Raw genomic sequence first — 18,596 nt, forward strand, 5'->3', positions numbered from 1 at the left:
CGCTACTGGTTATTCTGGGATTCCTGTTATTGCCGGAGTTTATGAAGCTCGAGTAAAGACTCCGCCCTCTTCTGAACGGGGGCGGAGCTAAAGCTCATTTGCATTTAAAGGGACACACACAAACGGTGTGTTTATGCTCACACCCAAAAAGGGGCAAATTTGACAAGCTATAATAAATGATCCGGGGTGATTTTGAACTTAAATTTCACACACACATTCTGGGGACACCATAGATTAATATTACATCTTGTGAAAAGGGGCATAATGTCACCTTTAAGATATTCATGTTGTTAGTGCAGAGCGAGAGGCAGTTTTGGTGTTTAAAGTTCATGGATTGTCTGTGTCTGTTGTGTGCAGAGCGTCACACACACACACCGTCTTACCTTTGATCTCACACACACCTGAGACACAAGAGGCACAGGCTTTCAGAGGTTTAGTCTGATTCTGTCTTAAGCCGTGAGCGGTTCAGGCGGTGCCATATGGCGAGAGACGGCGTGTGAGAATGCACTCAGTGTCACTGCTCCATACTCCTGATTTCAGGAGAAAATGAGAAGGGCAAAAACAGCCGAACCAGAGCAAGGATAGTGGACTCTGTTGATGGAATAGTTCCAGTTGAGGAGGAAGCGTTGATGGTTGAAGTATGGGAATAGGCAGTTCCTTTGCTCCCCGATCAGATCAGGTCTTCACTATAAGGTACGTGCGGTCAGTCGCTGTTATTACCGTGGTTTAACTAGTGTTCAGAGCATGTGTTTCCAGACGTGATGTGTGGCTCTTCAAGAACTAGCGCTTCCATTCGTTCAGCCAAATGACATTCTTTTGAATGTTACAATTGCTTTTTTATCTGCTTGTATTGTCGAAAGCACTGGAGGATACAAATAAATAAGATATTTGAATTAGGGGTATGTATATATATATATATATATATATATATATATATATATATATATTAGGGCTTTGTATTAACATAAATTTCACAATTCGATTCGATTTCGATTCAATATTGATTATTTTGCATATCAGGGACAATACATGGCAAATTTTCTCAAGCAAAACAAATCTCTTCACTAATGCTGTAAACTATGGGAGTCAGTTGTAGCCTTTAGGCTTCATTAGCCTACTATAATATTGAAGGTAAAAATTTACTGATTTGTTTACAAACACTAAAATTACACTTTTATTTCTTTTTATAATAATAAAGTAATATGAAATGTTAACATTTAAATGATGGCTGTCATAAAAACCTGTCAGATTTATTCAAACATGCATTAAAAATTGAAGAACATTAAAAATATATTGAATATGTAATATGGTGCATATATTTAGCAGCATGCTCCTCTCTAGAGTTAATTTTTCTCGCTGACTGACGAGTTTATGGTCACATGGTTTTTCTGAGGTAAATGTGACGTTACATGACATTGTTTACTGACGTCTTTACACGGTTAAAACACTGATCGAGCGATTCCATGTCACATGATACGGATTTCGATTAAAGATACAGCAGAGTATTTCATTTTACACATGGGGTACTTTTTTATCCCTGTATGAACCAAGCCCATCTTAAGTGTTTGCTGCCAAAAAAGCTAATGTTTTTGTTTCATCTGACCACAGAACATTTGAAAAGTAACTGACACTACTGTAACTGGAAGCTCAAACGGGACGGGTTCTGTGGTCAGATGAAACAAAAACATTAGCTTTTTTGGCAGCAAACACTTAAGATGGGCTTGGTGCACACAGGGATAAAAAATGTGTGAAATGAAATACTCTGCTGTATCTTTAATGCTGTGGGCCTATTTTTCTGCCAGAGGTCCTGGACATCTTGTTCAGATACATGGCATCACGGATTCGATCAAATACCAACAGATAAACAATCTAAACCTGACAGCCTGTTCTAGAAGTCTTATAAAGGAGAACAGGATGGAGAGATTCTGTATGGAGGAATGGTCTCTGATCTCTTGTCAGGTGTTCTCCAAACTCATCAGGCATTATAGGAGAAAACTCAGAGCTGTTATCTTGGAAAAAAGAGGTTGCAAAAAGTATTTAATAAAAGGGGGCAAACATTTTTTCCCAACGTGTTTTGGAGAAAACCATTTATTTCATAATGTGATTTTCCCCCAAACTTTCAATTATTTTACTTCAATGAAAGGTTAGATTTTTGCACATTTCTTAAATAAAATATCAAAAGGATTAAAAATGCAGATTTATTTTTTACAGCCATATTTGATCATATTTACCAAGGGGGCAAACACTTTTTCACACCACTGTATGTATATGTATGTATTGACACCCCTAATTCAAATATTTATTTGTATCCTCCATCTTTTTTTTTTTTTTATCTTTTTTTTTAAGAAATTCCAGCAGTGTTTATATATATTGATTTTTAAATCAATAAATGTAATACTGCATTGACGAATTTCCAGCCTCAACCATTTAACACTCTATATCTACTATAATGGCCATAGCAGTCATTCTGACCGCTCATACATTATTTGCATATAATTTCAATAAGCTATATCAAATCTAAGAAGAAATGGATCTGTGATGTTAGGATAGGTAATAACATCACAACACTACATTTTAATTCTAATGTATGTGAAAATGCATTAGTTAATCGACAACCACAGAACAACTATTGTACAGATACAAAATCGAAAATTATACATTTTTTATTATTTTCTTTGTAAAATTAAAACAAATGTATTCATCCTTGGATATTAGAATACAATAACTTACAAAAACATCGCCAATATGCATTTCAATGCACAGGTAAAACCTTTATGGGCACATATGAAACGCATATGAAACGCATATGCCCCAAGCTGGCCAAATGTCATTCTGACCGTCACGGGAAAAGAATATGAAAATATAATAAACTGCGAGAAAACGAACCGAACTTTTCCAGTCCATTGAATTTGAATGGATTTACTATTTCATTGTTTAATTATGAGCATCAGTCTTAATACAAAACTCTACAATGCATTAATTTGAGAAACAAATGGAGAATTCTGCTGGGTTGACTACAGGAACATCTGCTATGTTTCCATCCAAAGCTGTGAATTTAACTTGGGTGCAAAATTGGAATATCACATAAAACATTTGTGAATAAAGCAGCATTTCCCTCCCATGTGTTCAAGAGAATAAAACTGCCCATTCCTGGGAAACTGGTAATAAAGAGTTTAATGGCATCGACTCCACTCTGATCAAAGTGTGCATGTGACGAACACGGGTGACGCTGACGTGCAGATTCATAAACAGCGCTACAGAATGCAGCGTGTTTTTGGGATGCTGAAGAAACTACGTTTATGATGATAACATTGCAAAACATGAAAATAATGCAACAAAAATAATGCAATAATGCAAATAATGCAACATGAAAATAATGCAATAATAAAAATGCAATAATGAAAATAATGCAACATGAAAATAATGCAGTAATTAAAATAATGCAATAATTAAAATAATGCAATAATAAAAATGCAACAATGAAAATAATACAATAATGAAAATAATGCAACAAAAATAATGCAATAATAAAAATGCAATAATGAAAATAATGCAACATGAAAATAATGCAGTAATTAAAATAATGCAATAATTAAAATAATGCAATAATAAAAATGCAACAATGAAAATAATACAATAATGAAAATAATGCAACAAAAATAATGCAATAATGAAAATAATGCAATAATAAAAATGCAATAATGAAAATAATGCAACATGAAAATAATGCAATAATGAAAATAGTGCAATAATTAAAATAATGCAATTATGAAAAGGTCATGTTAGCGGCAGGGAAGAGGTTTGTCATGTAAACATGAAAAAACATTAAAAAAAGTAAAAAAAAAAAAAAAAAAACCTTCTGTCATCATTTACTCATGTTGTTCCAAACCTGTATGAGTTTCTCCTGCTAAACACAACAGGATATTTTTTGAAGAATGTGGGTAACCAGACAGTTGATGCTCCCCTATAAAACAAAACATGGAAGTCGATGTGAAGCATCAGCTGTTGGCTTACACACATTCTCCAGAACACCTATAGTCATTGTGAAAGGTCCCGATGTTCCTCTGGATGGTCACCTTCTCTTCTTCTCTGCTCCTCAGAGTGAGCTTGACGCCGAGGCAGAACCTGTCCAGGATCATCCTGAAGGGAATCTTCCAGGGCGTGAAAGTGGTCCGGGGACCCGACTGGGACTGGGGGAACCAAGACGGTGAGACTCCTCTGATCACTCATGTACACATCGGCCCAGAGGCTGAGAGGAACGTTCTGGGTTTAATGAGGCTCTGGGAGATTATTGAAGCGCATAACCATTTCATATGAAGGAAGCCCTTTGACTGTCTTTATGAACTTTATAACTTTATAGTTTTGGCAAAATGCGTTTTAAAGGTGCATTGTGTAATATTTAGGAGGATCTGTTGACAGAAATGCAATATCATAATAATAACTGTGTTTTCAGTGGTGTATAAAGACCTTACATAATGAACCGTTGTGTGTTTATTAGCTTAGAATGAGGCGTTTCTCTCTACACACACCGCGGGTCCGCTTACATCCACATGTTTCTACGGTGGCCCTGAACGGACAAATGCCTTTCCTCACTATGTTGTTCTTCATGATAAGAAGCGAGCTAAAGCCAGCGGATAAAACACTGACACAATGAAAAAAGAAACCTCCTCTTAACTGGCTCCTCTCTGCTGTCTCAGACGACGACATCACTTCCTGTCGGCCACCGTAACTTCTGTTGGCTGCAGTTCACAACCTCACAACTAGATGCCGCTAAACTTACACACTGCACCTTTAAATAATTGAGATTCGATCGAATAACCGTGGTTAGTGAATAACTGTGACAGGCCGATCACTGAATAAGACGAAAGGTCTGGGATTCAGAAAGGAAGTGCTTTTCTTCTTCACTGGTTCCACATGAGCTGTGAAAGGTGAAGAGTTTACGGCTGATGAAATGAGCTCATGTTGTGTTCTCATCATTGTGTGTGTGAAGATCTGTGATCTGTGTTTTCACTGCACTGATGAATGAGTCAAAATGTCTGAGTGCCGTTGATGGACACTAGAAGTGATAGGCTGAAGATCTGTGGCGTTACCCTGTGTTTCGCGTGTCATGGCTGTGCTCGTGTTGGGTAGTTAGTGATGTTATGATTAGACGAAGCTCCAGCTCATATTCAACCCCAAAACCAACAGAGAAAGAAAGAAGAAATCGTTTTCCATGTAGAAAATAAAGCCTGTTGTTGGCATGAAGAAAACGAGGCCTACTTTTAGGACCATGAAGATTATTTATTTTATTTACAAACAAGTGAATAAAAAAAAATAATGTGATTGTAGTATTAATAGAGCATTTTAAATGAGGGGGAAACAAATGAAAATACCAAAATACACCATTTTCTCTGTGCAAAATATGCTTTATTATTTCCTCTTGTGGTTTTGGGGTAAATCTGGAGAGGTTTTGTGAGATTGACATGTATTTGGCATAGATTAGATGTTTTGTGGTATCCTTGTTGTTTAAGGATCCTTTCATTGTGAAAAGTCAAATATTGGCTTTGCTCAGGATAAGTATTGATATGAATTCTCATAACTCTTAATTAACTCCAGTTACACAAGAAAAAATGTATTCTGTTTGCGGAAACAAGCTTCCATATAAATACATTACTGTAGATCGGCCCAAAAAATATGACTAATCCTGCAAATGAGGAATCCTGCGTATTGTTAAATATCTGAGATATTTCCAGGTGTATTTTCTGACCTTACTGTGACATTTCTCCGACATTTCTCACTTCATTCAGACACGACACACACACATGTTGATTTTTAAATGTGTTGTTCTTACTTCTCCCGATCCTGGTCTGAGACTCCTGCCCTGTCCCACTTGTGTGTGTGTGCGTGTGTGTGTGTGTATATGTGTGCGTTTCCGTGTGTGTGTGTATGTGTATATGTGTATGTGCATGTGTGTGTGTGCGTGTGTTTGTGTATGTGAGCAGGAGGCGAGGGGAAGGTTGGGAAGGTTGTGGATATTCGTGGCTGGGATCAGGAATCGGGTCGCAGTGTGGCGAGTGTCACATGGTCTAACGGGACCACGAACGTCTACCGAATGGGCCACAAGGGGAAGGTGGATCTGAAGTACGTGTCGGATGTTCAGGGAGGATTCTACTACAAGGAACACCTGCCCAAATTAGGTAACGTTCATTTACTAATTTATTCACATGTATTTACATCTAAATTACAGTGTCAGACACTCCGATGAATCCATGAACCATTCAGTGTTCTTACGTTCCAGATGTGTGAGAGAGGGACATTTAGGATTCGATATTAAAGAAAATAGTGTTTTATCACATTATATTGTAGCCTACGGAGTCTGCACATGACATGCAGACTATAATATAGCATTTGTTCCCACAATTTATTAATTCGTTCACTTGTTTCAGTGAGTCGTGGCCACATTGAACTGATTACGGTGGGAAATGTGTGTGTGTGCGTGTGTGTGTGTGCAGGCGAGCACGCGGAGCTGCAGAGACAGGACAGCGCGGACACACACTCGTTCCAGCAGGGTGATAAGGTCAAGTGTCTCCTCGAGGTGGATATCCTGCGTCAGATGCAGGAGGGACACGGAGGCTGGAACCCCAAGATGGGAGAGGTGAAAACCACACGTTTATTTTTATTTTTTTGTAATTGAAGTTATAAGTTATGAATAACTTTTTTTTTAATTAACTTTAACTTTTGTCAAATTTGAAATTACTTTCTTTTCTGTTGATGTCACCAAGACCATGCAAGTAAGTGGGGAACAATAAGAGTGACCAGTGATATCATAGCAGACGTTTCACAGTTCAGTTCAGCCTTGATGGGCCAAACCAAGCCCTGCTTTATTCCAATCAATATCATTTCAGAAATACCTCAGATTATGAACGTTAAACATGTTGAGTGCAAATGACCTGAATGTTTTAGTGCTGGGTAATAACATGCATCTCTTCTGGTAGTTTAATTCAAGTTTATGCCTTTACTTGTAGCTGGACTTTAAATTGGACACAAGCATCTCTGTAGTTGTGATGTACTGTAGTGTCTCAGTCTACATCACATTCACCCTGGTGTTTTTGGACAAAAATGTGAATATAAAAGTAATACTAATAGATTTATATTATTATTATTATCCCCAAGACAGTGATATATTACTATTGTAATACTATGGAATATTAGTTAGCATTTTATTTTACGGTGTCAGTTGAACATCTTACATGTACTTACTACAGTAATAACAGTAAATTATGCATAATTACACAAGCAACAACACTGAAACAAACCCATACGTTTAGTAGGTACATGTTGTGAATTGATATCACACAGTACTTTTCTTTAATTTACACTGTAACAACGTCACCTTAATATAAAGTGTAACCGAATATTTCATTGTAAGTATATATTTTTTGTAGTAAAAACTGTAGCACTTTATTTTACAGTATCTTTTATGTAGTTATTATAGTAATTACTATAAATTGTGCATAGTTACATGCAATTAACCCTAAACCAAACCCTATAGGGAGAACATGTAGTTAATTATTATTTGCTTTAATTGTATAATTATACTGTACTTTTTGGACATTTCTAAATGTAAAATGTAAGTAAAATGTAGTTAAAGGGGTCATGACATTTTTTTTTTTTTTGAATATGTTCCTTGATGTTCACTTATAATGGTAATAAAGTTTTTTGCACAAAAACCAAACAAACAAACAAACATAAATGCAGAAAACTATTATTTTCGACCTACATTAAGCGTCTGTCTGAAATGGTGTTTTTAAGGCGTGGCTCCTTTAAGGCTGTTATGATTGGCTAACGTCACTACACAGGAAACAGTATCAACGCCCACTCGCTATTGAAGACATCATCCATATAAAACTATAATTTATAGACAAAGCATTATGAAATCCTTTACTCAGGGTGTGTGCTGCAGCTGCTGTCAGATCAACACAATGAACTGTCAATGAAGGTTCACACCGTCCCTCGGTCAAATGCTCCGAACAAACATATAATCCTCCGACGTGACGCAATTAAAACAAACCATCCACTTGTTTCTAGGGATGCACGAATCCACTTTTCCCAGGACTAGGCCGATACCGATACTTACATTTTTGTTACTTGCTGATACCAATACCTGTATTTTCATTGCATTTGTAATTTTTACATTTATTAGGTAGAGAAACCAAAAGAATATGAATCATACTCATTAGTTTAATTTGTCTAGCACAATTCTCTATTACAAATTTGATGATATATCAAAAACTACTTGTCTAATTAATGTACATTTAAAACATTATAAAAGACAAGTAAACATTCAGAAATAATCCAATTACAAATAGCACAGACAAATTCAGTATAAGATAATAATGAAATAAACCGTGATTTCATCAGGGTAGTTCTAATAATTTTCAGGTACAGAATTTGAATAAACCAATCAAATGTAAAAAATTACACTGCATATAATCCTCACTGTATAAAACGTATGTACAACGGCGTTGAGTAATATGGGTCAGAGATGTGTGTTCGGTTGCTCAAACGCTCAAGTTTTATTCCGTTCTCCAACTGTACTGTTGGTTAAGAATGAAATGGCTGGAGTTTATTCACCTCTACTATTGAATCCAACGTTTCATCAGTGCTCGGACTCCGCGGTGCTGTTAGTCTGCGGGAAAAATTGGCTATTTGGAATTTAAAATTTCCTGTTGGAAATTACGTCAACGCATCAAACACAGCTCCGCCTTCCAAGGAACTTCAGTGGGGCTTTAAGATATTACCAGCTATGTTTAATTGGATACTCACCATTTTTACTTAATCTTGTGTGATTTTGTCAATGCAAGCGTGAAAGAGATTTCAATGCAGTATTCAAGCCATAGACTCGGTTTTCTGGGAGCGCGCTTCGGATGTTTGCGCACAGTGAACTGCTTGTCTTGTAATAATGTAGGTTACCACTCGTACATAAATCAAGTAACAGTTCAAGTTTTTACTCGCGTATATGATTAAGTTTTAATCCAAATAATGCATGTGTGCTGAGTGAGCGCTTGAATAGATCGCTCATCTGTGGTGATGCAGTAGCGCCGTCATATCTGGCTATAACAGGACAAATAGCCTATAACACGCTCTCACACGTTTATTTTTAAGCATTGTTGGGAGGAGTAAAATTTAAATGGTTACTTGGTTTCAACAACCAGATGCATTTACACTTGTCCAGTTTCGTCTGGAATGCGGCCCAGACCTCCTCCTGATTAAATCCGTCTCGAATGCATTTCGGAGGGCATTTACACCTGGTCTTTTCACCATCGGATAGCCATCCAATCACAGAACACGCATGAAGTGGCCAGATGTAAACAGCCCCTTATATGTCAAAAGATCAAGGCAAATTTGATTTCTCATGTCATGACCCCTTTAAGACCATACATGTTGTACTTAAAATTGTTGTATTGGATATCTGTTGTGTTTGTGTTGGCAGTACATCTCCAGAATTGGGTCTGTGCACAGAATAACGGACCGAGGAGACGTGCGAGTCCAGTATAGTAACAACATCCGCTGGACGTTCCACCCCGGAGCTCTGACCAAGGCAAGAAGATCCCACAAATAGCCAGACGTACTCAGAGGAAAAGCCATGTCTGTTGTCCTCACCTGTGAAGTGTTTGTTCCAGGCAGACTGCTGTGTATATTTAGCTATGCTCAAGCTCATACGGTGACTGTCTGCTTCACAAAGCCTGCTTATTCCAAGAAGCAAGCCATAAATAGACAGCTGTGCCTATTTCTCTCTGCTAATGGCGGATGAATGATGCCAGATTGTGGCGATTAGCTAAAGCCTCAGACGACTTTGACTAATTGGTATTTCAGGAAGTGTGTGTTGCTATAACAGAGTCTCTGTGTCTCTGTGCAGGTCAATACGTTTGCCGTGGGCGAGCTGGTGAAGGTTCTGGATGACATTGACAGTGTGAAGAGACTTCAGGTTGGCCATGGCGAGTGGACAGACAGCATGGCTCCTGTAGGTTCCTCATCAACAGACACGTTTTGGGAGTGAAATCACATTTATTTGAGGGAACGAATCCACTAACCTTTAAAATAAAGCAGCACAATACATGTAGCACAGTTCACATGCACAGTACATGTATCAATATAATAATAAAAAAATAGACATACAGAATAGAATAGTTAGTGTTAGTATTAATGGGTCTAGTGTTGATGGAAAATATGCATCTTCAGCAGTTTCTTGAAGATGGCTAAAGACTCAGGTTGAGTTTGGCATTCGTCATTCCTCTAGTCCAGGTGAAGGTCTGTGAAAGTGATTTTGTGCCTCTTTAGGCCACAAGACGCCGTTCACTTGCAGAACACAAGCTTCTGGAGACACATGGATCTGGAGTAATGGGTTTAGGTATAGGGGAGCAGAGCCAATGGTTGTTCTGTAGGCAAACATCAGTGCCTTGAATTTGATTCAAGCTGTGATAGGCAGCCAGTGCAATTTTGTGAGGAGAGATGTGACGCTCTCTTCGGCTCGATAAACTCTCTTGCTGCAGCATCTGGATCAGTTGCAGAGGTTTGACTGATGCTGAAGGAGGTTTGACTAACTGACTGACTGACTGAAGGAGTTGTGTAGCTCTGATAGGAAGAACCTGATCCTCATGATGTTGTATAAGGCAAATCTGCAGGACCGGGCAGTTCTAGCAATGTGGTCTGTGAAGTTCAACTGATCATCAATCACAACTCAAAGGTTCCTGGCTGTCCTGGATGGAGTTATGGATGATAAACCCAGCTGAAATGAGATGTTGTGATGAAGTGTTGGGTTGGCTGAGACCACGAGCAGTTTTGACTTTGCAAGGTTGAGTTGAAGGTGATGGTCCTTCATCCAGCAAGAAATGTCCGTCAGGCTGAGATGCAAGCAGCTCCCGTCGGATCTTCCGGCTGGAATGAGAGGTAGAGTTGTGTGTCATCAGCGTAGCAGTGATGGGATAAACCACGTTTCTGATTGAAAGATCCTAGTGATGACATGTATATGGAGAAGAGAAGCGGTCCCAGCACTGAGCCCTGAGGCACTCCAGTAGCTAGATGATAGCAGTGATGGGAAAAAAACATGTTTCTGAATCACAGATCCTAGTGATGACATGTAGATGGAGAAGAGAAGCGGTCCCAGCACTGAGCCCTGAGGCACTCCAGTAGCTAGATGATAGCAGTTATGGGATAAACCACGTTTCTGATTGAAAGATCCCAGTGATGACATGTAGATGGAGAAGAGAAGTGGTCCCAGCACTGAGCCCTGAGGCACTCCAGTAGCTAGATGATAACAGTGATGGGAAAAACCATGTTTCTGAATGACAGACACTATTGATGACATGTAGATGGAGAAGAGAAGCGGTCCCAGCACTGAGCCCTGAGGCACTCCAGTAGCTAGATGATAGCAGTGATGGGATAAACCACGTTTCTGATTGAAAGATCCCAGTGATGACATGTAGATGGAGAAGAGAAGCGGTCCCAGCACTGAGCCCTGAGGCACTCCAGTAGCTAGATGATAACAGTGATAGGAAAAACCATGTTTCTGAATGACAGACACTAGTGATGACATGTAGATGGAGAAGAGAAGCAGTCCCAGCACTAAGCCCTGAGGCACTCCAGTATCTAGATGATAACAGTGATGGGATAAACCACGTTTCTGATTGAAAGATCCCAGTGATGACATGTAGATGGAGAAAAGCGGTCCCAGCACTGAGCCCTGAGGCACTCCAGTAGCTAGATGATAACAGTGATGGGATAAACCACGTTTCTGATTGAAAGATCCCAGTGATGACATGTAGATGGAGAAGAAAAGTGGTCCCAGCACTGAGCCCTGAGGCACTCCAGTAGCTAGATGGGAAAAACCATGTTTCTGAATGACAGATCCTAGTGATGACATGTAGATGGAGAAGAGAAGCGGCCCCAGCACTGAGCCCTGAGGCACTCCAGTAGCTAGATGATAGCAGTGATGGGAAAAAACATGTTTCTGAATGACAGATCCTAGTGATGACATGTAGATGGAGAAGAGAAGCGGTCCCAGCACTGAGCCCTGAGGCACTCCAGTAGCTAGATGATAGCAGTGATGGGATAAGCCACGTTTCTGATTGAAAGATCCCAGTGATGACATGTAGATGTAGAAGAGAAGCGGTCCCAGCACTGAGCCCTGAGGCACTCCAGTAGCTAGATGATAACAGTGATGGGAAAAAACATGTTTCTGAATGACAGATCCCAGTGATGACATGTAGATGGCGAAGAGAAGCGGTCCCAGCACTGAGCCCTGAGGCACTCCAGTAGCTAGATGATAACAGTGATAGGATAAACCATGTTTCTGAATGACAGATCCTAGTGATGACATGTAGATGGAGAAGAGAAGCGGTCCCAGCACTGAGCCCTGAGGCACTCCAGTAGCTAGATGATAACAGTGATAGGAAAAACCATGTATCTGATTGAAAGATCCTAGTGATGACATGTAGATGGAGAAGAGAAGCGGTCCCAGCACTGAGCCCTGAGGCACTCCAGTAGCTAGATGATAACAGTGATGGGATAAACCATGTTTCTGAATGACAGATCCTAGTGATGACATGTAGATGGAGAAGAGAAGCGGTCCCAGCACTGAGCCCTGAGGCACTCCAGTAGCTAGATGATAACAGTGATAGGAAAAACCATGTATCTGATTGAAAGATCCTAGTGATGACATGTAGATGGAGAAGAGAAGCGGTCCCAGCACTGAGCCCTGAGGCACTCCAGTAGCTAGATGATAACAGTGATGGGATAAACCATGTTTCTGAATGACAGATCCTAGTGATGACATGTAGATGGAGAAGAGAAGCGGTCCCAGCACTGAGCCCTGAGGCACTCCAGTAGGTAGATGATAACAGTGATAGGAAAAACCATGTATCTGATTGAAAGATCCTAGTGATGACATGTAGATGGAGAAGAGAAGCGGTCCCAGCACTGAGCCCTGAGGCACTCCAGTAGCTAGATGATAACAGTGATGGGATAAACCATGTTTCTGAATGACAGATCTAGTGATGACATGTAGCTGGAGAAGAGAAGCGGTCCCAGCACTGAGCCCTGAGGCACTCCAGTAGCTAGATGATAACAGTGATGGGAAAAACCATGTATCTGATTGAAAGATCCTAGTGATGACATGTAGATGGAGAAGAGAAGCGGTCCCAGCACTGAGCCCTGAGGCACTCCAGTAGCTAGATGATAACAGTGATAGGAAAAACCATGTATCTGATTGAAAGATCCTAGTGATGACATGTAGATGGAGAAGAGAAGCGGTCCCAGCACTGAGCCCTGAGGCACTCCAGTAGCTAGATGATAACAGTGATGGGATAAACCATGTTTCTGAATGACAGATCCTAGTGATGACATGTAGATGGAGAAGAGAAGCGGTCCCAGCACTGAGCCCTGAGGCACTCCAGTAGGTAGATGATAACAGTGATAGGAAAAACCATGTATCTGATTGAAAGATCCTAGTGATGACATGTAGATGGAGAAGAGAAGCGGTCCCAGCACTGAGCCCTGAGGCACTCCAGTAGCTAGATGATAACGGTGATAGGAAAAAACATGTTTCTGAATGACAGATCCTAGTGATGACATGTAGATGGAGAAGAGAAGCGGTCCCAGCACTGAGCCCTGAGGCACTCCAGTAGCTAGATGATAACAGTGATAGGAAAAACCATGTATCTGATTGAAAGATCCTAGTGATGACATGTAGATGGAGAAGAGAAGCGGTCCCAGCACTGAGCCCTGAGGCACTCCAGTAGCTAGATGATAACAGTGATGGGATAAACCATGTTTCTGAATGACAGATCCTAGTGATGACATGTAGATGGAGAAGAGAAGCGGTCCCAGCACTGAGCCCTGAGGCACTCCAGTAGGTAGATGATAACAGTGATAGGAAAAACCATGTATCTGATTGAAAGATCCTAGTGATGACATGTAGATGGAGAAGAGAAGCGGTCCCAGCACTGAGCCCTGAGGCACTCCAGTAGCTAGATGATAACAGTGATGGGATAAACCATGTTTCTGAATGACAGATCTAGTGATGACATGTAGCTGGAGAAGAGAAGCGGTCCCAGCACTGAGCCCTGAGGCACTCCAGTAGCTAGATGATAACAGTGATGGGAAAAACCATGTATCTGATTGAAAGATCCTAGTGATGACATGTAGATGGAGAAGAGAAGCGGTCCCAGCACTGAGCCCTGAGGCACTCCAGTAGCTAGATGATAACAGTGATGGGAAAAACCATGTATCTGATTGAAAGATCCTAGTGATGACATGTAGATGGAGAAGAGAAGCGGTCCCAGCACTGAGCCCTGAGGCACTCCAGTAGCTAGATGATAACAGTGATAGGAAAAACCATGTATCTGATTGAAAGATCCTAGTGATGACATGTAGATGGAGAAGAGAAGTGGTCCCAGCACTGAGCCCTGAGGCACTCCAGTAGCTAGATGATAACAGTGATGGGATAAACCACGTTTCTGATTGAAAGATCCCAGTGATGACATGTAGATGGAGAAGAAAAGTGGTCCCAGCACTGAGCCCTGAGGCACTCCAGTAGCTAGATGATAACAGTGATGGGAAAAACCATGTTTCTGATGGACAGATCCCAGTGATGACATGTAGATGGAGAAGAGAAGCGGTCCCAGCACTGAGCCCTGAGGCACTCCAGTAGCTAGATGATAACAGTGATAGGATAAACCATGTTTCTGAATCACAGATCCTAGTAATGACATGTAGATGTAGAAGAGAAGCGGTCACAGCACTGAGCCCTGAGGCACTCCAGTAGCTAGATGATAACAGTGATGGGATAAACCATGTTTCTGATTGAAAGATCCTAGTGATGACATGTAGATGGAGAAGAGAAGTGGTCCCAGCACTGAGCCCTGAGGCACTCCAGTAGCTAGATGATAACAGTGATGGGATAAACCACGTTTCTGATTGAAAGATCCCAGTGATGACATGTAGATGGAGAAGAAAAGTGGTCACAGCACTGAGCCCTGAGGCACTCCAGTAGCTAGATGATAACAGTGATGGGATAAACCACGTTTCTGATTGAAAGATCCCAGTGATGACATGTAGATGGAGAAGAAAAGTGGTCCCAGCACTGAGCCCTGAGGCACTCCAGTAGCTAGATGATAACAGTGATGGGAAAAACCATGTTTCTGATGGACAGATCCCAGTGATGACATGTAGATGGAGAAGAGAAGCGGTCCCAGCACTGAGCCCTGAGGCACTCCAGTAGCTAGATGATAACAGTGATAGGATAAACCATGTTTCTGAATCACAGATCCTAGTAATGACATGTAGATGTAGAAGAGAAGCGGTCACAGCACTGAGCCCTGAGGCACTCCAGTAGCTAGATGATAACAGTGATGGGATAAACCATGTTTCTGATTGAAAGATCCTAGTGATGACATGTAGATGGAGAAGAGAAGTGGTCCCAGCACTGAGCCCTGAGGCACTCCAGTAGCTAGATGATAACAGTGATGGGATAAACCACGTTTCTGATTGAAAGATCCCAGTGATGACATGTAGATGGAGAAGAGAAGCGGTCACAGCACTGAGCCCTGAGGCACTCCAGTAGCTAGATGATAACAGTGATGGGATAAACCACGTTTCTGATTGAAAGATCCCAGTGATGACATGTAGATGGAGAAGAAAAGTGGTCCCAGCACTGAGCCCTGAGGCACTCCAGTAGCTAGATGATAACAGTGATGGGAAAAACCATGTTTCTGATGGACAGATCCCAGTGATGACATGTAGAGGGAGAAGAGAAGCGGTCCCAGCACTGAGCCCTGAGGCACTCCAGTAGCTAGATGATAACAGTGATAGGATAAACCATGTTTCTGAATCACAGATCCTAGTAATGACATGTAGATGTAGAAGAGAAGCGGTCACAGCACTGAGCCCTGAGGCACTCCAGTAGCTAGATGATAACGGTGGTAGGAAAAACCATGTTTCTGAATGACAGATTCTAGTGATGACATGTAGATGGAGAAGAGAAGCGGTCCCAGCACTGAGCCCTGAGGCACTCCAGTAGCTAGATGATAACAGTGATGGGAAAAACCATGTTTCTGATGGACAGATCCCAGTGATGACATGTAGATGGAGAAGAGAAGCGGTCCCAGCACTGAGCCCTGAGGCACTCCAGTAGCTAGATGATAACAGTGATGAGATAAACCATGTTTCTGAATCACAGATCCTAGTAATGACATGTAGATGGAGAAGAGAAGCGGTCACAGCACTGAGCCCTGAGGCACTCCAGTAGCTAGATGATAACGGTGGTAGGAAAAACCATGTTTCTGAATGACAGATTCTAGTGATGACATGTAGATGGAGAAGAGAAGCGGTCCCAGCACTGAGCCCCGAGGCACTCCAGTAGCTAGATGATAACAGTGATGGGAAAAACCATGTTTCTGATGGACAGATCCCAGTGATGACATGTAGATGGAGAAGAGAAGCGGTCCCAGCACTGAGCCCTGAGGCACTCCAGTAGCTAGATGATAACAGTGATAGGATAAACCATGTTTCTGAATCACAGATCCTAGTAATGACATGTAGATGTAGAAGAGAAGCGGTCACAGCACTGAGCCCTGAGGCACTCCAGTAGCTAGATGATAACAGTGATGGGATAAACCACGTTTCTGATTGAAAGATCCCAGTGATGACATGTAGATGGAGAAGAGAAGCGGTCACAGCACTGAGCCCTGAGGCACTCCAGTAGCTAGATGATAACAGTGATGGGATAAACCACGTTTCTGATTGAAAGATCCCAGTGATGACATGTAGATGGAGAAGAAAAGTGGTCCCAGCACTGAGCCCTGAGGCACTCCAGTAGCTAGATGATAACAGTGATGGGAAAAACCATGTTTCTGATGGACAGATCCCAGTGATGACATGTAGATGTAGAAGAGAAGCGGTCCCAGCACTGAGCCCTGAGGCACTCCAGTAGCTAGATGATAACAGTGATAGGATAAACCATGTTTCTGATGGACAGATCCCAGTGATGACATGTAGATGTAGAAGAGAAGCGGTCCCAGCACTGAGCCCTGAGGCACTCCAGTAGCTAGATGATAACAGTGATTGGATAAACCACGTTTCTGATTGAAAGATCCCAGTGATGACATGTAGATGGAGAAGAAAAGTGGTCCCAGCACTGAGCCCTGAGGCACTCCAGTAGCTAGATGATAACAGTGATGGGAAAAACCATGTTTCTGAATGACAGATCCCAGTGATGACATGTAGATGGAGAAGAGAAGCGGTCCCAGCACTGAGCCCTGAGGCACTCCAGTAGCTAGATGATAACAGTGATGGGATAAACCACGTTTCTGATTGAAAGATCCCAGTGATGACATGTAGATGGAGAAGAAAAGTGGTCCCAGCACTGAGCCCTGAGGCACTCCAGTAGCTAGATGATAACAGTGATGGGAAAAACCATGTTTCTGATGGACAGATCCCAGTGATGACATGTAGAGGGAGAAGAGAAGCGGTCCCAGCACTGAGCCCTGAGGCACTCCAGTAGCTAGATGATAACAGTGATAGGATAAACCATGTTTCTGAATCACAGATCCTAGTAATGACATGTAGATGTAGAAGAGAAGCGGTCACAGCACTGAGCCCTGAGGCACTCCAGTAGCTAGATGATAACGGTGGTAGGAAAAACCATGTTTCTGAATGACAGATTCTAGTGATGACATGTAGATGGAGAAGAGAAGCGGTCCCAGCACTGAGCCCTGAGGCACTCCAGTAGCTAGATGATAGCAGTGATGGGAAAAACCATGTTTCTGATGGACAGATCCTAGTGATGACATGTAGATGTAGAAGAGAAGCGGTCACAGCACTGAGCCCTGAGGCACTCCAGTAGCTAGATGATAGCAGTGATGGGAAAAAACATGTTTCTGAATGACAGATCCTAGTGATGACATGTAGATGTAGAAGAGAAGCAGTCACAGCACTGAGCCCTGAGGCACTCCAGTAGCTAGATGATAACAGTGATGGGATAAACCATGTTTCTGAATCACAGATCCTAGTAATGACATGTAGATGTAGAAGAGAAGCGGTCACAGCACTGAGCCCTGAGGCACTCCAGTAGCTAGATGATAACGGTGGTAGGAAAAACCATGTTTCTGAATGACAGATTCTAGTAATGACATGTAGATGGAGAAGAGAAGCGGTCCCAGCACTGAGCCCTGAGGCACTCCAGTACACTGTTGTCTGATCCTCTATTTGTGTGTTTATTCTCAGGCGTTGGGTCAGGTTGGAAAGGTTTTGAAAGTGTATGCCGACGGGGACCTGCGTGTGGCGTTTGGAGGTCAGACGTGGACCTTTAACCCCGCGTGTCTTTCTGCACAGCCTGGTGAGGTCGACGCCAATCTGATGACGGCTGAGAACGCCAGCGAATCAGGAAGTAAGAATTCACAGGAAGTGCCGCTCCTCACTCTCCTCATCTTTGTCATATGATTCTTTTCTTTTTTCTTTGGCTTTCTCTTTAAGATAAAAGAGAAAATAACCACATCATCTGTTCTCTTCCACACTTTCCTGCATGAAACCAATGCTTGTTTTTCTCGTTTCAGCACCGT

At 41.6% G+C, this 18,596-nt stretch overlaps 1 protein-coding gene across 3 annotated transcripts in view; it reads left to right on the forward strand.

The window, feature by feature from the left end:
* mib2 (MIB E3 ubiquitin protein ligase 2) overlaps positions 1-18,596 on the forward strand; it is a 100,302-nt gene that overhangs the window by 58,913 nt on the left and 22,793 nt on the right. For all 3 annotated transcript variants that reach the window (XM_081348144.1, XM_081348143.1, XM_081348145.1), the window contains 6 exons: positions 4,101-4,207; positions 5,982-6,176; positions 6,492-6,634; positions 9,473-9,580; positions 9,899-10,003; positions 18,262-18,424. In XM_081348144.1, the coding sequence (XP_081204270.1) occupies positions 4,101-4,207; positions 5,982-6,176; positions 6,492-6,634; positions 9,473-9,580; positions 9,899-10,003; positions 18,262-18,424 (821 nt within the window). The remainder of the gene's footprint in view (positions 1-4,100; positions 4,208-5,981; positions 6,177-6,491; positions 6,635-9,472; positions 9,581-9,898; positions 10,004-18,261; positions 18,425-18,596) is intronic.

This window comes from Scardinius erythrophthalmus, assembly GCF_964197995.2.
Source record: "Scardinius erythrophthalmus genome assembly, chromosome: 20".
In the NCBI taxonomy this organism is placed as follows: Eukaryota; Metazoa; Chordata; class Actinopteri; order Cypriniformes; family Leuciscidae; genus Scardinius; species Scardinius erythrophthalmus.